This window comes from Dermacentor albipictus, chromosome 2 (genome assembly GCF_038994185.2).
Source record: "Dermacentor albipictus isolate Rhodes 1998 colony chromosome 2, USDA_Dalb.pri_finalv2, whole genome shotgun sequence".
Lineage (NCBI taxonomy): Eukaryota > Metazoa > Arthropoda > Arachnida > Ixodida > Ixodidae > Dermacentor > Dermacentor albipictus.
In genome coordinates, this window is record NC_091822.1 from 181,589,536 (window position 1) to 181,614,354 (window position 24,819).

General features: G+C 45.7%; 1 protein-coding gene across 2 annotated transcripts in view; it reads right to left on the reverse strand.

Moving 5' to 3' along the window:
* The window catches only part of LOC135919319 (lysine-specific demethylase 2A-like), a 71,656-nt gene that overhangs the window by 34,622 nt on the left and 12,215 nt on the right, over positions 1 to 24,819 (reverse strand). For both annotated transcript variants that reach the window (XM_065453053.2, XM_065453052.1), the window contains exons 7-11: positions 22,159 to 22,252; positions 14,076 to 14,229; positions 10,924 to 11,039; positions 6,649 to 6,804; positions 5,071 to 5,280 (exon numbers count right to left, since the gene is read on the reverse strand). In XM_065453053.2, coding sequence (XP_065309125.1) covers positions 5,071 to 5,280; positions 6,649 to 6,804; positions 10,924 to 11,039; positions 14,076 to 14,229; positions 22,159 to 22,252 — 730 coding nt within the window. The remainder of the gene's footprint in view (positions 1 to 5,070; positions 5,281 to 6,648; positions 6,805 to 10,923; positions 11,040 to 14,075; positions 14,230 to 22,158; positions 22,253 to 24,819) is intronic.

Below are 24,819 nucleotides of genomic sequence, written 5' to 3' on the forward strand. Positions count from 1 at the left end.
TTCCGAAACTGTCTATTACAACTGCTTTCAGGTATAACAGATTTTTTTTTTTATTATTGCTGTACAGTTAAAATGAACAATTTGAACCCAGTCACACATGGTCCCAGTAAAAAGAGGGCACACACAAAGTACCAAAGCATGAAAGCACGACCAAACACCGGGTGTCTCGCTCCATGATATGGCCTTTGAGATGAGTGAGTGACCGGTCAGCACCGGTTTCAGAATTCCCGAAGGTCACGTGCTTTCAAGGCACGCCTCCAGGGAGGAGGTGTACAGCATCTGCAGCATAAACAGCATGTCGCTGGGCATGCACTGGCACGTGCACCAGTGCGATATCGGTTGCCACGACAGCATCACCCTAGTTTTTCAGCAAGTGGCAGTGTGGCACCACGCGCATTACACCTGTTTGAACAATTTGAAACGCCCATCTATGTCCTCCCATCATGAGAACAACGGCCACTGAAGCATTCCTGTCAACGCTGCCCGTGCCGGAGAGAACTCTGCACCCTACGCTGTTGCCACCCAATGTCTGAAGCCTGAGTGGTTACTACGCCAATATCAGGTGATCACGGTTCGACAGCACTCCCTGTTTGTGCATTACCGATTGCTGATAACGGTTTGCAGCAACGTTTCGACTATCGAAAACCTAATTTTTTTTCACCCAAAGCAACAAAGGTAACTTAATTTTACAGCTCTTGTGCGACTGACATGCAGACATAATGCAGAGAACATGATGTCCCGAGACCTTTGCAGAATGGCGGAATGTTGCAGTAGTTTCCCAAGTTACACTCCTGGCCAACTTGAACGCTTCGATCTATTGTGCAGGGTACAGTCATGCCCCGCTAGTAGTAAAATATGTCACAAGCTCTCGAATAATAATGGCGGCTGCGCTTGCAGTTCTGAAATGTATGGCACCACATTTCGTTCTTCAGATGGACATACGTTTCTAATGCAAGCTTTCAGTTAGGTGCGGGAATGCACCAGGAAAAAAAAAAACACTGAAAATCTGGTTTTCAGGCCAAAGTGCTGCCGAATTGTAACTGCTGACACCAGATTCAGTGTGGGTGATTTTTTGAGAATTTTTAAGTTTGAGCCCGTATGCAGTTAAACTCAACATAACGAACTTCAATATAAGAAAATTCTCGATATAACAAAATATTTTACTTGCTGGAAGCGCAGCTGAGTGCATATGCAGCCACGCACTCTGCTTTAGAGGTGGGCGTTCTGAGACAGCATTGCATCATGTAAGCTGTATTTTACTTTTCATAACCTCTTGCCCATATACCATGTACAGTAGCCGGCCGATTTACCGGACCTCCAGGGAACGAAAAATAGTCCGAAAAATTGAACAGTCAGAAATATGAAATTTATAAAGCTTAGAGTGGCTTAAGAAAAGCCCTAATAATACCCTGCCTTCAACGGCAGGGCATCGCATGGAGGCGATCAGATTCGTTTAGATTTGCGCAAGAGTGACATCATCTCCGGTATACAGTCGACAAGAGCATCACCATGTTGCTCTCCGTTGGCGGAAATCGCCATGGAGATCGAGGAGACGAAGCATGTTTCTTCGCACCACTTGGCTCTCGCGAAGGCACAGGAGGTGGTGCCGATCGCACAAACACACACAAAGATGTGACGGCCTCTCCGAGACACGAAGAAACGAACCACGTTTCTTCACACCACTTGGTTCTGGCGAAGGCACAGGAGGTGGTGCCGATCACACAAATTCAAAGGTGCACAAACATGTACAAACAACAGCTCTCTGGGCACCACGTGCAAAATAGCAATCGAAACTTAAAGAAGAAAGAAAAAAAATGATCTCGCATTAAATGAAGAAGATAGTGCCGACAGAAAAAAAAAAAAGAAAGTGCCGTCCCCTGGGGTGTATTGTCAGACAAGGAAGAGTGGACATGGCCTCCGAGATGTGGGGATCGCGTGTGTGTCCCAATCTTGAAGGCTATAGAGCAGGCCACTCGAAGCCAAGCCAGCGTAAAATCCAACATGGCAGTCTCCAAGATCATGTAGTGTGGCTCGGAATGTGCAATTTGGCTTGGAAAATCGAACTTTGGCACTCAAATTCGTTCGAAAAATCGATGGCAAAATTGCATTAGCTCTATAGGAACCCTGACGGTGCATTTATGAATCCAAAATATCCAACAAGTCCGAATTTTTGGAGTCCGAAAAATCCATCGGCTACTGCATTTAGAACCTCAATATAATGAAGTGTGTGCGTATACAATTTCAATATGAAATTTCACTGCCACAAAGGAATGCCAAGACAAAATTGGGACTTCCACGGACCCGGATGGTCAAATGATTGAATTACAAGTGGCTGCTTGCAAACATCTCTCAAATCACCTGCCAGGAAGAGAGCAACCACCAAAGTGGAGCCGCATCACGTTCTCTATAAAATTCAAGAGCGATAAGATCCTATCATGCACAGCGCACTGTGTGCTTTAGGTGGGAGTGAAAGTGTGCGAAGGTGAGACAAGGAAGATGGCTTCACAAAATGCCTTCCAGCGCCAGCAAAGGGAAAGAGTGGAGGAGAGTGAGCTTGTAACGTGATCAAGCGCACACAAGGGGGTAAGGGGGTGTTTGTGGGGGGGGGGGGGGTAAGGTAGCGCACGTCTGGTTTTCTGGAGCATGTATCGGCTGTGGCTGTGCGTGGCTGGAAGCACAGCTGAGTGCATTTGCAGAGAGAGATAATTTAATTGAAATGAGGCAGAGAGGTCAGCCTGAGCTAAGGTGCTCTAGCCTGCTACTCTGCACAGGGGGAGGGGGAACGGGGACAAAGATGTGAGGAGGGATGATGATGACATAGCAAGAATGCGCAAAAGTGAAAGAAAGTTCAACGCTCTGATGATAAACGTTCACAAATGTCATCCATGAAGCCACAATCAGGTTTCACCTAAAGTCTGTAGTCACCAATTTGAGTGAACTTAAAAATAGAGGCGTTAGGACGAACCTGGTGTGCGACTCCCCTGCGTGAACAGCACAAGTGCCAAACAAAATCTTTATAGCATATAAAGAGCTGCGATAAGCGGCTCTAGCACGACGAGTGCTTGTAGGGCACTTTTAGCGGCCGGAGTCTCGAGACCACCGAGAATCACGCGCATGGACTCTAACAGGTGCTTCAGCATTTTTTGTAGACTCCTTCTCATTGTGTTCATCTCCTTGCTTGCCCGTAGTGTCACCGGCCCTATAATTCTTGGCTTCATGGCGCAGAGGACCGCTAGTGCCCGCTGGCATGGCTGTGGGCCTAGAGTGGGAACAGCTTCTTGCTCATCCTTGATGAAATGACTCTCACGAAAATGGCAAGAACGTAAAAAAATGCATAACCGCGAGAGGCCCAGAGCAGCGGTAAGCTCTGGGCACTTCTTTCTCTTCCTCCCAAGTCAAAGCGAAGCATAAACTGCGTAAATTATTGCAAAGGCCCCATGCCGGAGATATTACCTGAGAAGCAGCAACACACCCTGCTTTAGAGGTAATCTGCCGCGTGTACAAGGAGCGGGCATTCCAAGAGAGCGTTGCGTCATGTAAGCTGTCTTTCTATGCGTTTAGCATTGGAGATTGCGCAGTACAGAGTGTCAATGACCTGTTAGAGCGAGAGGCAGACAAAGCATTCGCTCCCCGCTGTGGGCACTTTTCATGATACTGACATCCCAGCGCGGGCGACACAATCAGCCGCGTGGGGGGGTGGACTGCCCATTGTAAGGTTTGGCAGTCGGAGTTGTAGGACGATTGGAGGAACTTGGGGTGACAGGACTAGGGCAGCAGGGTTTATTTACATATTAACATTTTGAACAAGAGATACATTTACAGAGTCTATGCGTGACTCCTAAATGGAGCCCGCAAGACGAAGCATACAGCAAACGAGCACACAGCTCACGAGTACATTTCGAGATCAGAGCACGATGACGAGCACACGCTAGCAGCCAACAACCACTGCTTATAAGCACTCCATTCGACGTCATCGTTTGACTTCATAGTAAACTACCTGCCTTTTGGAGGAGGAGGGCTCATACACACGTGGCGCACAGGTTTCAGTGCTCTCTCGAAGGTAGACGACCTTTGCAGCACAGTCGTCATGGTATCTATTGTCTTGCGTCCCCGTAGTCGGGTGGTCACGCCCGACCCCAGCTGGCGCCTCTATATTCCAGAGCTGCCTTTCTCCTGTTCTCCGAACGAGGCGCTTGGTGGATGAACGCCGCCGTAGTGAAGTTCTCTAAAGGAAGTTCACGGTTGGTTAGCACTGTCCTCGCTGGTTCTCTGAAGGACGCCCCCACCGCGGGTGGATCGACGCACCTGCAGCGGGCTGAAATAGCTGCAGGCCGATCCCAACACCACGAAGGCATGGCTGGCTTCGTTTAATACGTACCACCACTGTGAAGACATTGTCGACGTGGCATGAAATAGTATCATTCGTCGTCGACCCCAAATTCATCAAAATGATTTATTTTCTCATTCAACATTGCTTTTTACGATTTCCCGATAATGCGGAAAATTCTGCAGCCCCTTTCCTTGTAAGAAGAATCGATCGGCGACTGTACTTCCATACTTATTTGCATAAAAGGTCGAATTTCGGTACAACCAAATATCGATATAATGAAGCAAATTGCCCATCTTACCTACTTCGTTATATGGAGGTTTAACTGTATAACGAACTATGGATATAACAACCACTTTTCACAGAACTATAGAGTTCGTTATAAAAAGGTTCGACTGTACCACAAATAACACTGTCATTCTGCAGCAGGCACAAAATGCGGTGCCATCAATGACCCGACACTTTTGCATGAAAATTAATCCTGCACAATCAAGAACCCTTTCCCAACAGCATGTCTTGCACTATGGGCATGAGAATTTTGTGTTCTACTAACCAATCACAATATAGTTAGGAAAAAAATTGCACCACACAATAAATTTTCTTTTTGTAATACGCATTATCTGTTTCGCTAACTAACATCACCTGAGTACAAAATATAAAGCCCTTGCAATCAAGTTACAGCTCATCAACATTCCATTTCAGCTACTCATGCTTAGTGAGATGCAATGTTTTCCATGACTGACCCGAAGACCATCCACCTCTCTTCGAGTCAGGTGCACGTGACCTGGGGGAAAGCTCCGGCGGCATGGTTCCTCTGCAGAGTCTAGCGAGTCCTCGTTGGGGACCGTGGGACTGCCAGCACCGGCACCATTTGGCTTAGGCGACAGCGTGCTCAGGTCCAGGAACGAGCTGCCATCAAAAGAGCGCCCACCAGTAGCACCTTGCTGTTGCGCCTGTCCAGAAGGCAAATGCACACATGTTTAGCCCCCTTTTTTTTTTGTACAAACGAATCGAGCTTGTAAATCGATCCATTTGAGGGTAGTGCCCTGCAACAGGACTTCATAACAAGCCAAAGTGCAGTGTATGCTCATCCATTTTAACTTAGAGCTGCCCAAATTGCTCAGTGGGGCTGACCTTCCCAAGGAAATGCGTGTCTGCTACAAGAACAATAAAATTAACCCTTTGAGGGTCGAATTATTTCGAAAAAAACTTTCCCAGGTGGTAAAATTACTTTATTGCAGATCTTGAATGTACAAAATGTATAAAGTCGGGAATAAATAATAAAAAATAATTATGAACAGTATTCTGGTGTCGGCATCACTCAGAACAACAATATGTTCAATAGTATTTCCGAGCGTGGTACTCTTTGAAACATGGGTCTAGGCACAGCGCCTTATCGCAGCCTGCACACCTAAAATGCGTGTCTGTTCTCTTGGAGCGAGGAGTTGTGTTGGCGCACACACGACATCTCTGCGTGGGGCTGCCTTGGGCAGAGGTCTGAGGGACCCTCTCGCGTAAGCGCGTTGCCGCGAAGAGCGAGAATACCTCGTGAGCGGCGGTGATAAACAAGCTGAGAGCAGTGCCAATCAAGATAGAAATCAACCTACGCCGCCCCTGCGAGAGCGTGCCGACAAAGAGAAAAACCACGTTTCGTGCGCCTCCGTTGCGATCACGCGGCGGAACCGAAACCGTGAAAGCGCGTTGCCACTAAGAGCAAGAATACCTCGCGAATGGTGCTGATAAACAAGCTAAGAGCAGCGCCAATCAAGATAGAAATCAACTTTCACCGCCTGCAAGAGAGTGCCGACAAAGAAAAAAATGACGTTTTACGCGCCTCCGTTAATATCACGCGGCGAAACCAAAACCGCCAAAGGGGCGGCGTTGCCACAGTCTGAGCGACGCACTCAAGCTAACAATCAGTTCTGTTCATCTCCCCAAGAAGGTAGCACAAATTATAAACGCTTCTTGTAAGTGCTAAGAGGTGGCAGCACCTCATGGTGAGCACGGATCGTCGTCATGGCGCGAACAACCGGAGGGTCGGAACCGTACCAGTACGGCAAAGACCTTGCGGGACAAAAAACCGCCGCCGTACATGTACGGCAAAAACCTTCAAAGGGTTAACAGTGCCCCCCCTGCTCAATGTTATTATGCTGACTACTGCTCTGTCACCATTGGACCACTGAGGTTTGTAGCACATATATACGTCAGCATCCAAGGCCCAACTGGACCCTACTCAGTCATGTTACGTGCCAAAAACTCTCAAAATAAAATCCGCAACTGCAACAAAAGCTAGGGTGACAAAGACATCTGCTCCAACTTGCCTGCATATGTTGGGAGGAGCCCCTCTTGGTAGCATCAATCGGGTCGCCATCCTCGTTGCAGGTGAGGTGGTTGATGCCGAGAAGGCACTGGACGTAGCGCTGCAGCACGTACCACAGCATCTCGCGGTAAAAGGGGTACCGGAACTTGACAGGCACCTGCAGAGCAATGTTGAGCAAGCAAACGCTCTGCTGTTAGTGGACATAGCACAGCCTTTGTATTTCAGACAAAACACGAACAAGAGACTGGCTACTAACAAGTACAAGACTGGCTACTAACATCAGGAGATTGAAATAAAAACAGACTGGTATAGTTTACATTATAGGGCCCCACATCTGCATCTTCAAGCCAGGCAAGGAAACAACTTCTGTTTATAGCCACTCCCCCCCCCCCTTCCCCACAAGCTCTGTTATACATTTTGGTTAAGTTATAAAGCACCATCCAGGGATTAAAGTGTCAAGTGCAGCAAGATAAGCGAGTTCATAACATTGTATGGTGACAGATAAAAAGCACAAAGGACATGGCCTTGGAGAACAAATGGAAGTAGTGGAAGTAGGAAGCGTCGTCAGATCAGCCATCTCGGCACTGTTCGTTCCAGCGGAACTTGGCAATGCAATTGTCAAGCTCAGTCTGCATGGAGCATGCCATAGGGAAAGAAACATTTTGATTGTTGTATCCAACATCTAGTCATAACATATCGTTATACAGGGTGTTTCGCCTAACTTGAACCATGGATGTGAAAAAGTGGTCAACCGCAACAAAATGACATATGGTTTGCCGTCATGTGGCACTCCTTAGGGTATTTTTTAATATTTTTATATTATGCAAAATCTTTAATATTCACTTTAGGGCCAAGTGTGTTACGTTGTAATGTTGCAGAGAGGATTCAGAAACAACCAATCCAAATTTTTGTGGCAACGTACATGCTGCAGTGCAATTTTTTTTTTTCAGCGTGTAAAGAAAGCCCGTGAAATACAGTAAAAGCTTGTTAATTCAAGTTCCACGGTGATGTTATGAAAATTCGAATTATACAAATTCGAATAATGAAAGTCAGATTTTAAAAAAATCGCCCGCTTAAAGGGACACTAAAGGTTACTATGAAGTCAAGTTAAAGTGATAAAGCAATGCTCTAGAACGTCTAAGGCGCCAATATAATGGTGAAGAGAGCTTTAGTAACCATGAAATTGAGGTAAATGCATGACACGATTTGAAACCCCCCAGAGACATTCCAGTACTAGCCCGATGACGAAGGCATTCCTCATCATACATGTAATAAAGAACCAGCTTATCGTCGCGTGCTTTCCCTTCCGCTAGCCACCATAGTTCCACTTCCGCGCTGCTGTCAGCTCTGTCTCAGCTCTGTTTCTGGTCGCGCGTGTGCGTTTAGCACAGAAAAGCCGTAGCGCCGTCTGCGGGCGCCGTTTTACTCACCGACGGCGCAACGTCACTATGAGACCATAACGTCACCACTCCTCGATCGGAGGGTGGGCGATTTGAACTGCGCTAGAGGTACGCGGACGCTTTAGAACGCATTTTCTCTTAAAATAAGTCTCTTCTTCACATGAAACAAGCGTTTCGAGGTTTCTGGGATGGTATTTCAACAGTCCACGTTGACTTAATATTAACCTTTAGTGTCCCTTTAAGGGGCGTACACAGTCCAACCTAGCATGAGCTTGCGTGCGCACTCACTAGGACAGTTGGCAAGAACAATGTCTATAGTTCTAAGCACACCGCACAGTCCATGTAACCAGACGCAGCCAACGGGGTCCAACATGCCCAATGTCAAGATGGCTGTTGCTCCATCCGCGCGTTCATCGCGCCGACCCACAAATGCATGGTGCAGAGAAAAACGGTGCCCACGCTTCTTCGCCGACGATCGCAGACAGCCGCTTGAAGTCTTCAAAGTGGCGCGCAGGTTGAGGATTGTTTTGTGCATACTCCAAAGAGAGCAGCCAACGGTGCGCGCGTCAAAGTGTAGAGGGGACGGCGTTTGGGCTGGCGTAGCGCAAGCAGCTTAAGCATGACTGGCTGCAAGCGATGCGCGCCAAAAAACGTCAAGCTGTAAATGTGCCTTTGCACCACAGGAACAAACAGCTGCGCTCTAAAATGCACTCGCGAAACACACCACAACCTGCTGCGACGTTGGTCTCTGTTGTACTTTTATAGCTTCACCACCTGCATGCTGCCAAGTCTCATTACAGTCGAACCCACTTATAACAATATTCAAGTGCCACGAAAATTCCATTGCTGTAGCAATTGTTATAACCGGATTGCATGAAAAAAATAATCGAAGTGGGGATGGCGTAGCTGTTTCGAAAAATACTACACTGTTGGGGAGGCCAGTTCTCCTCCCCACCACCTTCCTCCATCCGACTTCTGATTATGTTGACTCATTTAGCTGTTTAACACTGCCTTCTGCACGCTTTGATCGCATGTTGTTAACAAGCCGCTGCTGTCAGCGTTCAAGAATGGCACTGCTATAACAAGTGCAAAGAGGGGTCACAGGCAGCAGGTGACATATGAGCTCTGCCGAGGCATCACTTTGGTGGCCCCAAAAGGCAATTTTAAAGAATGCTGGAAGGTTGCCGCGGCAGCATCTAAGCTTGAGAAATCCAGAAGAAACATTGGGACGACATCGCCACAAGCATCTTGCCACGTACTTCCCACTGGCTTGCAGGAGGAAATCGCATGTCTGTCAGCCTTGCTTGCTTTACGCGAAGCTTGCCGACATCCTTCTCCAAGGCATCCAGATGCTCCACGTAATGAAGCGGAAGCTCCCTCGCGAAAACAAGCCCATGAGGGATTATTTACAGGACCTCCAGCGGGGAAAACGTTGGGGCAGCCTGCTCTGCTGCGTTAGCACTGCCGTCGTGGCCGTCACTGTCGCTATCCAATGCAAGCATGTTCGCGATGATCGCCTCATCAGTTAGAAGCACTTCGTTTCCAAATCTATAGCAGTGCACTTTCTTTTCAGTGGCAACGTTGTGCATTTTCTGTTTTGGTGGCGAGTGAAAGGAGGCTGAGAAACTGTGTGGCTAAGAACGACTTCGCCGCAACGAACAAAGACAAGCACGGGCAACTTAATTCGTTAACGGAATTGCGCAGAATGAGGCTCCAGTGAGCAATCCGAGAGCAGCGCTGGCAGCATTGGCAGCGCAGTTGGCGTGATCCATTCGTGTTTGGAGGAGTAGAAGGGCGACAGAAAAGATGTGCGCGAGGCTGGCGTGAATCTCTCACGGAGAGAAACATGCGGTGGTAATTGGGGTGGTGGGCAATCGTGCAGCGCCTTGCATTTCATTTTCTTTTTTTCTTTACAGGGATTTCGCATTTCATTACCTTTCGGCACGGACACCCAACAACCAGGCTTCATTGCTAAAACCGATAATGCGGCATAGTGACATTGTAGTAAGCGGGTTACTCCTTCACTGAAAACATACAAAAGTTGATGGTGCAGCAGCTTTTCACTGTTGTAACTGACATATCGTTAAAACCGGTATCATAATAAATGGGTTCGATTGTATACGTACAGGCAGCGGCCACACACGTACTCAAAGGGTATTTAGGCACTGCGAGCGCCAATAAACATCACGGCCGCCATGTTTCAGACAGCACCTAGTGCCACTCCTCGGCAGAACACCACATAGAGAAAGAGCATAGCATACAAGATGCAACAAAAAGATGTAAAGAAAGAAAAAGAAAAAACATGCAGCACTGCGTCCACATCTGTATCTTTTGAAGTCTTGAGAGAGGGGGAGAAGCGACCTGCAACAGAGTGACTGGCCAGGTGCGAAGGAGTCTCTCTCCAGTCAGGCCTAAAGAATGGGCCGCAGATGGAAAGAGCAAAGCGGCACAGCCAGCACGGCGGTGCCAACATGCTCCTGCGCACTAGCAGTCTGCCTATCCACGATGGTGTGGAGACTGAATTGTCGGTGGTGGTGGGGATTCAAGTGTGAATTAGCGAGATGCGTTATATATTGCTTTCAATACATTGTTGGATGGACCACGGCGGCTACTTCGAATTGTCCAATATTCCAAATTAACGCGTTGTGAATTATTGAGCTTTTACGGTATTAAATAAAACCACGTGAATGCATTCGTGCACCATTGTATCGCAGCGCTCTCAGGTCTGAGGAGGTCAAGTAGTTAGTCCTGTAATGCGGCCTGGAAGGGGACAAGGTCTAGGTGAGAAATGAAGTAACCCTAAACAGCTACAACTGAAAGCTTCTGATAACACACTGGACATTTGGCAATGCTACCCAGAAAGCAACCTTACTCACATGCGTGGCATCTTCAATTTGGCATATTTGCAACTGCTTCTCAATGCCATAGCTGTGCAAGAAATTTCCACCAAACACCAGTGCATCTGCTGGAGTGTACACCGCATGAATCCATCCTGGGAGCAAAAGGAAGAGAGAGCATGTGATTACCATATTTACTCGAATCTAATGCGCACTCTTTTTCCTATAATACGGGTACAAAATTTGTGTGCACATTAGAGTCAAGTATGATCCTAAATCTGCATTACCATATCACCATCAGCATTTCAAAATGGCCACATTGTATGTGCTTCAAGCCTAGCTGCCGTAGCTTCCTCCATGTGCTGTAGTATGTGTGCTTAGGTTAGTCCACCATCTGTCTTCCCATTTCCTGTGTTCGTTCTTTGCTCTATCTGCATGGAAGTGCCGACTGCGAAGACATGCCGAATTTGTCACGATGGCACAATTAAAAGGAAAGTGATCACATGTGCAGAGATGGAGGAAAATTTGGCCACATCACAGGTGCTCGGATTTCCCAATTGTGTGCGGGACTGGTGCTAACAGGAGAGGTGGTCTACTCCGGCAGCTGCTGCGTAGGAATGGCCACGCAGCCCCCATCTTGAAAGCGATCTGCGATGGAGACAGTCCACGCATCTAAGCGCACCACGCTGTTTTCTTGTCGCTTAGTTCACACTGAAGCGAGAGGCCGCACAAAGGTTAGTTTGCTTGCTTCTGCTACTGCGCTTCCTCACTCCAGCGTTTTGATCAGGAATTTCCGCAGTCATTGAGTGAGATGCATTCATGTTTGTTAGTGCATGTTTGTTAGTGCGCACGTAATACCACGCTTGTTAATTTAGTTAGTAAGCGAATGTTTACAAGTTTATACAGTCAATAAAACTAATACCCTTACTCTTTGTGTAGCTGTCTACTAATTTGCTATCGAAATCAATGCTTTGCCTGTTGGGCGAAACTGATACTTTATTTATCACAACTTTAGTGCATTTGAAGTAAATCTGTCTTTCCAAATGAGAGAAGGTTGTATTCCTGTATGAAAGAATGAGGTGTGCAGTACTGTAAAGGACTTTTCTTTCGTCAGCTCATAGCAAACGGGTGTGTGTTACAATCAAGGGCACGTTAGAATCGAGCAAATGCAGTAATTGCAACAAACGCACAAAATCGTTTGAATTATGTAGAAACTGAAGCACAGAGGTATTGGTCAGAAAATCTGATGATAAACAGATTCTTCTAAACTGGGCTGTACAGATCACGTAATGAGCAAAATAGGCAAGTGTTAATTAACGTAACAGAACAAGTGTCGAGGAGATGTAAAACTGGGGTATAGCAAGGTTGCCAAGAATTAATAAGGTGGCCACATATATTCTGGGGGAATTATATGCAAGTAGGCTTGCGTGAATATTTGAATATTCGATCAAATATTATGCTCTTCGATATTTGCTTCAGTTTGAATTTCAGTATTAGAAAATTTTAAAGTACTTGCTAAGGACCTGCTATATTATTCAAGCATACCTGTGGCCCTGCCACCTTTTCTATTGAACAAATGTGCAATGGCAACCAAAGTTTCAAATGCCAAATGGCGTCTTGCTCCATTTTCCAGTCATGACTCCTGTACTGCCAAGAATTAGCCCCAAAAACATTAATTTCAGACACCTGGCGAAGCAGTGCTGGTTAGGCCCTACTGCCAAGGCATGACAAAAATTCATAGCTGGTCACGGTGGCAGGTGGCTAATAACCACTGCGAAAATTTTTCCGCTCGTCAAGTTGCTCAGTGGTAGTCTAATGACCGTAGAAGCGGCATACGGGTTTGTGGGTGATGACAGCAAGCATGGCTGCCAAGATCTGTCGGTGCACACACGAGGCTTGTACTCAAATGAGACAGCGCTGAGATGAATCTGCACAACACAGCCCAAAGCACTGGTGCTGCGCAGTCAAGGTTAGACCGCAGCATTGAACAATGCATGATGGTCGTGAGCACATGGAAAGCTCCCAAGACCTCGACAAGTGCAATATTTTATGTAGGCTGAACCACAACGCTGAGCGAAAATCCGTAAACTGATTCTCTGAACTGCTTACATTGTAAAAAACGCGCAACTTTCATTTTCGGATAGAAATATCTGAAACCAAGAATTTGGAGAAAAAAATAAAAATAAAAACCTGATCACAGGGACGCGTCTCCCGTTTTGTAAGGGCCTTGTTTTTCTGTTGCTTTTTTTTTAAGATTTGTAAACTTTTGGCCATTGTATCAAGGTTGTATGCAAATCCCACTATATTTAAGCTATTCACCTCGAAATTGCTCCGCATAATAATTATTCATTGCAACTTCGCTTTGAACCAAAAAATTAAATTCGCACAAGCCCATACTCAACACATATGAAATTATGGGAATGTATAGGGAACCTTTTCAAGAGGAATGGCGTACCATTAAGTGGAAATGCATCCTGTGTGATCAAAGAAATTGACACTTTTTCATACACCAGGCCATAGAAAGTTACCTAATGCATGTGTCCTCTTTGATCTAAAATGCTTTGCCAACTCTAGGCTAACATGACTGAAAACAATGTCCGTAGTTAAGAGGAAGCTTTAGCTCGGGAGCTCCCATCTAAATACATAGGAACAAAGAAATTGTTTTTCTCAGTAATCACGGCACAAATTTTGACTAGATGTGTCGCACTCAAACAAACAAGCTGAAATCTAGTAACTGTAGGAAGTGGATTTTCAGTTAATGCCATCAATGAAATTCATGGATTGCAAGCTAAAAAATCCCAAGTATCAAGTTTACAACTCTAAATCATAAATAAAAAACATTATCACAATTTTGTTAACTGCACAAAATATTACATCTGAGTGCACAAAATTGATGTATTATAAACGACTGTAATGTATGCCACTAATTTGTGAGTAGGACTTTTGTAAAATCCCCACAAACATCGTAGCAATTTAATCTAAGGTGTAAATTCATACTCGGAAATACAACAGATTTATTCGAATCGGCACTTGTCTCAAAGAAGCTTTTCTCCATTTTACATGTATTTAATGTGAAAATCATAGGTGGCCCCGAGATAACGCTTCCTCTTAAATAAATAGGAACGGCCATAGCTAAGATTAGGTTCTACAATGCGCCTTAAAAAAAGGGCGGGTGGTAAAAGGGAACACACCAGTAGGAATGAAGAAGGTGTCACCCTCGTTAAGGGTGACACGGTCGCACTTCTCCACAGTTTCACCAAAGAAGACGTCCCCTTGTTTTCCCGAGAGGACCCATTGTTCGTACAGCTGAAAGTTGCGCTTGGTTGGAGGTATCAGCCAGAACACCTGGAAAAGAGATGGACAAAAAAAAATTCCTTTTCTTTTTTTCACACACAACTTTTTTCATATAACAGCTTCTATCTTGTTGCATAAGCGAGGCGCAATTCCTGCATTGATGCACCGTAATGATCATTGCACAACTTTTGACACTCGTAAAGGAGTTCTCTATTGTCTTCTTCTGATGCAATTCTTACACTTGCTGGACTTTCGTTTGACAATGCATTGCACAGACCTGCCAACCTTGAAAGGCTAAGAATAGTAGGCCTATAATAAAATATCAGATCTTAGGACTGAAATTCAATTTATGAATCAAGACTGTGTTCAATCAAAACTGCACTGAACACACACTTGGCTCTGCAGTCACAAAATAGTTTTCCACATACAAATTGAAAAGCATTCGCCCTTTTAGCAAGAAGTAGTGTCCCCCAGATGTTATTGCAATTCAGTAGAATAGCAATGCACTGCAGCCTTAGCAAAAGAAAAACATGGAAGTCTTCGCTATTATTAGACTCGAACCTCATTATAACACGAAGTAGAAGCTGAAATCACTTCATTATATGACATCCATAACTTCGTTATACAGTGCAGTCCACTTATAACAATATCAAGAATGAAAACTCCGATCATTATAACTGATCATCGTTATATCTGGACTGCTGCAAAAAAGAAAAGGAAAAGAAAAGCTGCTGAACATACCTTCGCAGCTCCGAAAACAAATTTGCCACTTACAGTAAAAAATTGGCGTTATAAAAAGTAGGCTGTGAAAAACGAAATGTTTATTTATAACTAACCAGCGTGTCAAGCGTTAGGTGCGCTGAAACAGAAATCTGCACTTGCTTGCATGAAAGTTTCAGGCTCACAAGCGCGGTGTGCATAACGTCCAGCGGCTGCGTGAACACAAGGCAGCCATAATTATGCATGCATGAAATCAATGAGCGACTCTATCGACAACAGTGCACTTTGCGTGAACGTTGGGGTCGGTGTCAAAGATGGGCCACTGTCAATCTCGTCGTCACTGCCGCTGGTGTTGTCACTTCCGTCGCAACACGCCGCCGTCTGTGTCGCAACGATGATTGCCCCGTCGAAGATTCTTCGCAGAACGAGGCAGCACTATCGGCACTCAGAAACTCCTCCATCAAAGCACTGCCTATTTTACTGCCAGCAGCGATGCGCTTCCAGAGTTTGGTAATGTCAATGGCTGCAACTGTGTTGGATTCACACATGGGGGGTTTTACCCCGGTGCACACAGCCCGCCGTTTCCGTTGATCGGCATGATCACTGGTTCTATAGCCTTCACGATCGTGGCGCTCGCAGTTTTCAGAATCGTCGATGTCATCGACTGCACCAGTCTTGCAAAATTTGCAGCTTCGTACCAAGCAACACAGCTTTGCGCTTTGTCGGCGCACCGGCCGCTTCCTCCACGGCGCATTTCCGCGCTCGCTGAGGAAGAGAGGGAGATTCTAGAATGGGAGTGCAGGCACGGTTTGCTTCTTGCTTTTTTTCTAGACACATGCCGGTGACATGGACATGAAGCAGCTGGCGCCATCTTGTGGCATGCTGCATCAACTTGCGATGCTCTCCGTGGCTTCCACAATCGGTGCGCTGCGCGATAATGGCAGCGGGTACAAACTGGCGTAAGCAATCTTTTCGGCCCGTCTCGGTTAGGAGTAACTTACAACGCAAATTTCACGATTATTCCACATGGAAAATGCCGCACAAAAGGAAGAATTTCGATCGTTATATCCAATATGCAGTGAATAATACATCGTTATATACTGTTTTTTTTCTTATAGCCCTAACGCATAAGTTGATACTCTGAAGTCGACTCGACATTATAACTGCACTGTATAGACTATCACCCTTTATGGCAGTATATACCGAGTTGTGTGCACCACTTCAAACATGCAAAGAAAACGACGGCTCCGTGGCCTGCTGAACCACTACACGGCTGCGTATGCAATGAAATTTTAATAAAACAACAGCAAAGACTCTCCGGTGTGTGGAACACGCAACGTTTCAGCATCTGATGTGATAGCCTCTTTACGATAGCCTTCTTACGTTCCAATGTGGCGATCTTCCGCTTCCGCTTTCCACTTGGCTCGCTCATCTGGCATTGTATTTTAGAACAACCTCCATGGCTTTCACAGATAAGTTTCACTTTCGCGAGATGTTGTAAACCCGTTGAAGTGTACGGCCAACAGAGCTTGGCACAGTGCCAGAAACCCAGCCGGTCATATACGTGGACGTGTTCGGCCCGGGAAAGTGAAACTACCTATCCGCCGCTCTTTCATTGCACTGCAGCTGCCGTGGCTCCACAGTCAAAGTTGATTTTATGTCTGCTGTGTGAACGTGCAGAGTTGGCCTGGCCAGTTCGTGCTGGTTTCATGCAATCTCAGAGGTCATGCCTAGCTGCGTCAGCCAGGGTGACGCACTGCAGTGAGAGAAGGACAAGTGCAAGAACTGCTTTTTTTGGATTGTTGTGCGCAAGCATCATCATCGATATGTGGGGCGGTGCAGCTTGCATGGCCTCCAAGACTGCGATCAAGAGGGTGCATCTAGCCGCCTAGCTTTGTCAGGCACGTGCAAGAGAGAGGTGCAATAAGAAAGAAGTGCCGCTTGTGTGTAGCCACCGTGTGCGCGGCGGTGAGACAAACCACTGTTGCTCGACGGTGTATTCGACGTGGGAATTTTGAATTGCCACGCCAAATGAGTGCGGAAGACGGCGGAAAGCGACATGTCGGCGCACAATGGTCAGTATTTTAGGTTTCGGAGAGAAATCTAGTTCATTATATCAATTAGCAGAACTAAATATTTTATTTTATTAAAACGAGGTTTTAACTATATGGACCTCTGCGGGTATTTCAAGGATAATTACATTTACTTTGTTATATCCATTATTCCATCACATCCTGTCTAGTTAAAATGAGGTTCAAGTCTATTGATAATTTTTTATTATTATAAATGAACATTATTAATGATGCTTCAAGAACTGGTGCTGCCAAAGAAGGTGCAATGTGTGCAGAACCAGAAATTCAGTACTGGTAAAAACATTTTCATGGTGCATACTCTAATCAGAAAAAAAAACATGCTAGCCTGGATGGAAAACAAGGCAGCCTTAAGGGCTGCATTTATCAAAGCTATAAACTATAAAGTTCAGAGGCAAGCGACCTTTACAAGAGGCAGTGACGAACCAATCTCACGACAAAAGAAGAAGAAAATAATGAAGTGTCAAGAATCGCACAGCTGTCGAGTTCAACAACAACGAAATGAAGTGCGCAAATGGTTCACGACGCAGCTCGCAGAGCCTTTAGAACATGTCTTTGGAACTAGATACTTGCATTCCTTCAGAGCACTTGTGAAGCTGAAGGGACGTCTGCAAAATAAATTTATTCGCAGACCCACATGGAAGAAAGCACACAGCTAAAGCAGATAATTGTGAACTCCCAGAAGTACACCAAAAACTCAAGGTTTCGAAACAACTTGAATACACCTGAAATTTCAAGTGCAATGTCACTGGCAATGAAGCTACTAGAATTGTACTATAAACACATTCTGCAAGAGTATATTTCAGAGGGAGAAAGGGGGCGGAGTCGAGTGGATTTTAAAAGGAGAGATGAGCCAAAAAACAGGAGAAAGCATGGCATATAACAGTGAAAGCTTAACATACACCAAGGCTAGGCTGGGGCATGCATGAGGAGGAGACGGGTGCCTCCAGCCACTCAGCACTTCGGCAGCAGATGAACATGTCCACTAGGTGGACACTTACGGAATGCCCCCCCCCCCCCAGCACCTACTCGCATGCATTCAAGCTCACCAGAACTCACTTCCATTCATACCCACGCCCAATCACACCTTCTATCAATCACTCACACAATATCTCACGTCTGTGAAATGAAATGTAAGTACAGTGAAACCTCGTTAAACCGTAGTCGGCCGGAGCTCGGAAAAAGTACGTACTAAACGGTAGTACTGTTTAAGCGAAATAGCATGAGATCGCCCACTTACCTGTCGAAAACGGAACTCAGAGAGACTACGATGAAAGGGGGAAAAAACATGCAGTATTTATTCACTTCGCGGGACGTAAGTGTTATTTTCGTTTGATGTCGCGGCGGCCTAGCACGACGACAGCGGCCTCAAACTTGCTGAAGCTGCGTGCCAGCTTCTCAGCCAGCCCCCCTCCTCTCGGCAAACACTCGCACGGCAGATTCCTCGTTGGCGTTACGTATTCTCCGTGCACGCGCGCAGTAGTGCTGCATAAGTCCCGGGGCGCCTTTTTCATTGCCGGGTGCCGGAGTTCGGAAAACTTTTCGTTTGGAATAGTTACGTTATCGCGCCCCTGTTCTCCTTGCGACGATCGCATTCATGAGGCTGACGTAACGCGCAGCTTCTGCCACTGTCGGGCCTGAATCGCCCGTGCTGTCGCTTTCCGCGTCGTCCTCATCACTGTCGCTAGTTGACACTTCGGCAACAACAGCGGCAACGATGGCGAAAAGTCGAACCTCGTAGCCGACATCTCTTCGCGGTCGCAGCAGCGCTGCCGAGCAACTTCGCATTCCAAATGCCACACACTGTAGTCAACAGCAGATCCATGTCGCGGGCCAGCGCCGACTTCTTCCGTGTCACGTTCGGTAGCACGGACGATGTCTAATTTTTCTTCTATGCTGAGCACCCGGCGTCTTTTTTATCCTAGCTTCGGCATGACGCGAGTCCTCGCTTGCACGACGCCGCAACGCTCTCTGGCACGGCGTCCATGCGGCGTCGGAATGATGTTGATGTTGATGCGGCTTCACGTGCAAACGCACAGGGCGCTTGGAGGCCGTTGTGCCGATCTCCGAGGCTTGTTGTTCTGCCGGGCCGCTCGATGGAGACGACGCACCGCCGTGTTTGCGCGACGAAAAGTGGAAATGCTACGTTTTAACCGATGCGTAAGCAATAAGCTGGTACGGTTTATGCGGATACAAAATACATTATGTTCAATGGCCGCTGAGTCGGGGAATTGACTTTACTACTTTTAAACCGAAACTACTGTTTAAGCGGGTACGGTTTAACGAGGTTTTACTGTATCAGTCAGTGTATACGAGTATGGCAGTGGACGCAACTTTTAAGAAATGTTTAGATGAAATCTTTGCTCGCGAATTTATTTGTGTAATAGCTGCACCCTTACAACAGCAGCACCTGCACTGTCAGATAATCATGTGCTTTTAGAAATAAAATTACAATAGCCACACATGCACTATACGACCGCTTCTTGAGTGCAAGTACTGAATGTAGTAGCTGGATTAGAATTACTGCTGACGACGCTTGCAAGACAAACTTTGATTATAAGTGCTCTTCAGAAATAATGCCCACAGTAAATGCGTTTATATTGCAAGCTACTGGCAACTACATATGGCAAGAGATCAATATATGCACAGGTGTTATTTAACTTATACAATACACCTCCATCCAGTCACGTAAATGCTGCATATTTTGAAAGCAATAAAAGTCTCAGAAGACAAACGCACATAGACCCCTTCTTTCTTTCTTTGCAAAGAGATAAAGAAGGGTGCACAACAGGTAAAACAGGCTAAAGGAAAAGATATCAGTTATTGAAGAAAAGAGACTATCAGAAGTTCCACGCGAGATGCAAGAATTTAAAAAATAATTTAAAAAACTTATATTAAGTGAAGACAGACGGTGAGATGGGCTCACGCCCCAGCTGTCAGCAAGAATGTCACACAATGATGCATTAACTGGCTATGAGCCAACAATAGCGAGATTCTGCTGGGCCAATGTGGCTAGGAGGGCACAGCCTACTCCTGACATTTGAAAGAAACAATGGCTGAAGCTTTTTTTTGGTCTGCACTTGCAAAGCATACTACAAAAATAAAAATGGCCAGGAGGTTTTTTAACGTTTTGTTATAATTCCTGCGCTCACTGTATCTCATGTAGAGATACTCCTCCAAAGCCTAACCAAGTGCTTTATACTGTAAATTACATTTCATCCAGGAGCTCAGCATCTGGGGACTGTTGTTGGAACAATATGAAAGCACTACATTTCGCAGCATGGAGGGAGAAAACATGCCTTTTGTTGCAAGGGCAAGCCTACTGTTCCTAATTGTAGGTCTTTTGTGAAAATCACCAAATTCAGGTCCTTGTAAAAATTTAACTGAGTACGACAACCCATAAATGACATGCAATGACAAAAGTGTTGCAAAAAAACCACTGCACGTTTTGCCAAAATTACGACAATTGAACATAACATCTGGCACCTCAAACAGACATGTGAAGCCACTCCTTTAGACAACTACATTTTTTTTTAATATATAGCAATAAAGCCATGAGTAATCAGAAGAAACAACTACTTTGGGAAATAAAAAAATGCAAGAAGAGATGACAAAGCTCTAATGAAAAATAGCCAGACATCCTCGATTGATTACAGTTTCACAAATGGGGTTTAACATCCAAAAGTAACAACAGAGTTAGGAGACATGTCAGGGTGTAGGGCTCTTGACCATACGCTTCAATATTTGTTTTATTTTTAGGTAGACTTTAATAAAGTTTGAATGAATGTGTACTGTTTAGTGGTGCAAGGGCCAGCTATGGCCAAAGAGTACCAAGACAGTGTTATTTCATAAGTTTTGTAGAGTTTAGGTATTTCAGTGCCAACTTAAGATATACATTCAGTTTTCTTGCAGAGTACACAAATTTGAACAAATTCAACAACTCAGTTTTTTTCATAACTTGCCTGGAGGTGAGCTATATACTAAACTATATATGGTGTAATAAAAATTGACGTACAAAAATGACGTTGAAATGATAAGAGTTTGCAGTGCAACAAGAATTTATACTCTAAAACTGATTTGAGCCAAAGTTCTAGCAAAGGCTGACATGCTACAATGGTTTATAAAATGTATGAAGCTTGATCCACGGTAATACCGAGGTCAAATTACAGTAGCCAACGGATTTTTCGGACTCCAAAAATTCGGACTTGCACCATCAGGGTTCTCATAAAGCTAATGCATTTTCGCCACCGATATTTCTTTACAAATTTGGCTGCCAAAGTTTGATTTTCCGGACTAAATTGCTCGAGCCACGCTATCCGAGCTTGGAGACTGCCATGTTGGATTTTACGCTGGCTTGGCCAGAGCCAAGTGGTGTGAAGAAACAGGGCTTGTTTCTTCGACTTCCATGGCGATCTCCGCCAATGGAGATCCCCAACATGGTGATGCTCTTGTCGACTGTATGTGAAGACAACGTCACTCTTGCACAAATCTAAGCAAATTTGATTGCCTCTACGCGATGCCCTGCCCTCGAATGTCAGGCATTATTAGGGATTTTCTTAAGCTGCTCTAACCTTTGTAAATTTCATTTTTCTGACTGTTCAATTTTTCGGACTATTTTTCGGTCCCTGCGAAGTGTAGAAAATCGGTTGGCTACTGTATTACTTTGCAAGAACTTCTGTAATATTATATGTTCATACTGCAAGACTACTGCACTCTGTAATTGTCTACCTTACTGACAAAAAGAAAACTGAAAATTACTGCGAGAAGATAAGTAGAACCAGAGGTATTATCATTCCAAAACCATGACACCCCCAGAAAATGCTATTTTGAGAAAACTAGAAAAACATTTCACAGCATATTTATAATGATTACAGTAAAGGCTAAACTACTCAAGAATGATACAGGGATCCAACCAAGCAAGTATAACTGCTCTACATAAACCTGAAGCAAAGAAATGCAAAAATATATTTTGCCCAATTTTTGGCTTAATTTAGACCTGCAACCACACCTTCAGCAGTGTAAAGCTACAGCTGCTGAGCTACCAAGGCTTGTAAAGGTGTCACCATGCATATGAAACATCCCTACTTTTCAGCTATATGACTGGACTGCGCACAAGCTGAAAAAAAAACAAGGTTGGCGACTGTGGAACACAGCATTGCAGAACACCTACCTTCTGGCCCCGGAGAAGGTGATACCAGACGGATGTGCCCCCAAAGTCGATGTGGAAGTCTGTGTAGCAGCCCTTCACGCTCATCAGGCAATACCTGCGGAGAGACATAACAGTATTTGAATGAAAGAACATGAACATAACTGCATGTACTGCATATGTGTAACTCATTCTGCTAACACCCATCTCCATTTCTAAAAAAAAATGATTGAAAGAAAAAAGATGATGCAGTCCTCATTATTGGTGAGAGTGAAAGCATCACACTGAAAACAATGCAGCAACATTTCACGAGTAATGGGAATCATGTCTACTTTAATGGCTGCATTTACAGCCCCTTCCTGCATGCGCAAGTCTACACAGGAGCACAAATTAAATGCGCAACAAAACTACCCCACTGTTGAACCAATGTACTGGAGACAGCTCAACTAAGGCAATTTTGAGGCTACAGATTCTGTAAAATGCTCTGCCTTATATTAGAACAAATAAGGCCGCAGTCAAGCTACAGGGGAGTAAGCAAATGATAATTATTTTCTATGTTTCTTTATATTCAGACAACCAAAATGCAGTTTGTTGCTGTAAGAATAGCACTTCATTATGTCTGCTACCCGGCAATTATCAAAGTACACTAGCTACTTGATGCACTTTTAAGGGATAATGCGTTTGCACTTCCGAGCTCAAGCAAACTGACAGACTGAAAACAACCACTCCCATCCATTCACACGAGTCTCCCATGCATCATGTTACAGAACAATGCCAGTATGCTAATCTTGTTTGGCCATTAACATAATCACACACTCCTCTACTGAAGAATGCCTCTCAAAACTCTGAAGGCTAACCAACACAGAGCTCAGTTTTCAGGCAAAAAATTTATCAAACTTGTTTCAAATGCTACAAAGGGAATTAGATCAAGCTCTTCGCGAGATGAGAAAGGCATCAGGCACTGGATAAGATTTCTTGTAATTGCAAAGTTTAGTTTCCAAAATGTTTTCCTTTGCAGCATACTGCTCTAACTAGACAAGTATCAATCTTTTTCTTTTTTTGATTGCCACTGCCTCCACTTATAGCACAAGGCCAAACAACTCAAATGTGACTGCCTCATAGCGCACATTATAAACGGTTATCAACTCTGACAACTACATCCGCTGCCACTGTAAGGCAAGGCATACTGACTTCGAATGCAGCCTTACAACACACTTTGATGTCAGCTGGCTTAAGGGGGGACGCGGGTCTTGAAATCGCGAAAAATGGTCAAAAATGGCAATTTTCAAAAATTGCGTTTTTGAAGTCCTTAATGTCCCAACTATGCCTCTACAAAATATTATGGCGCAATTCCTACTCGAAGTATAAAATAAACGGTAATTTATAAACGTCGGTGAGCCGAAATTGAACGCCAAGCGCGAAGATTTGCCTCATTTTCAAGCTGCCGTAGCTCCGCGCGACGCGTACCGATCGGCGCCATCTTGGTCTCGTTTGAAAGCTGGTTTCCCGCTCTCCATTCTGGCGCCCCTCGGCACGCTGTAGACCCTCGTGCAGCGGAGGGATTGGCACCCGTTCTCAAGCGGGAAATCGTCGCGAGACAGCCGCTGATTGGGTGAACCGGGCGCCTCCTCGAGGCGCAGCCCTCTGATTGGCCGTGACGTATGCTTCGCCTTCCGCGGCCGCGTTGTCCGACTCCTTCACGTCGTCTGCTTTCGCCTGGACGCACGTCATTTTTCGAGCTCCTCTTTGTTTCCTAGTATTTTTCGTTCTGCCTTTTTCTTTATCGTTCTTCTAGATATTTTGGCTATTGGGTCGCTTCTTTTAACCACGAATTTCTTGCTTTTGCGTGCCTGGTGGCTTTGTTCCGCGTGTCACGATGGCGCGAGACGCGCGCTTGAAAGCAAGCACGCGAAAAGCAGTCGGCAAAAAGAGACGCGCATGGAATAAGAACAGCGCTACATCGTCGAGAACTACAGCTTCGGTGATGCCGCAAGCTGCTGTGCCCTTGGTGGATGCGGCAGGACTGAGCTCGCCAACAACAGCTTCGCCGGTGGACACGGCTGAACAAACCCCGTCGACGCTAGCTTCGCCTGTGGACGCGGCTGGACAGTGCCGATCAGTGTCAACTTCGTTACCGCAAGTCTGTGCAGTGCCGGTGGATGCGCCTGGACTAAGCCCGTCGAAAATGCCAACTTTTGAGACGCTGCAAGTCGCTTCGGATTCCGTGTCGTCGGAAGCGGCCGAGCCGGCTGACCTAAGCCTAACGTTGACTTCGGCGTTTCCGCACGCCGCTTCGGTGCCGACGGACGCGGCTGAACCGAGCTCGCGTGCTCAACGCTTCGACACGGTGTTTTTCACGGAGGCGGAGTGCGCAGGGCGCGAAAATTACGCAGACAACGTTAAAACTTCATTGGCGAAGCAGTCCGCGACTTCCCGCAAGTTCGAGCTAATGAACGTCGGCACAGCAAGTGAAGATGACGATCGCGGCACAGAGTACATCATCGTTGATCTCTCAGTGCTAAAGAAGATGTTTGTGTCCACAAGCTGCAGCAAGTGTGGGATGACCACTCTCCAACTCGCAAAGTGCAGTGAGAGAGAATACGGCCTAGCAGTGAAGTTGGAGCTCACATGCTCAAATTGCGATTTCGCCGAGCGGCACTTCTCGTCGCCACGAGTGCCCGGGAA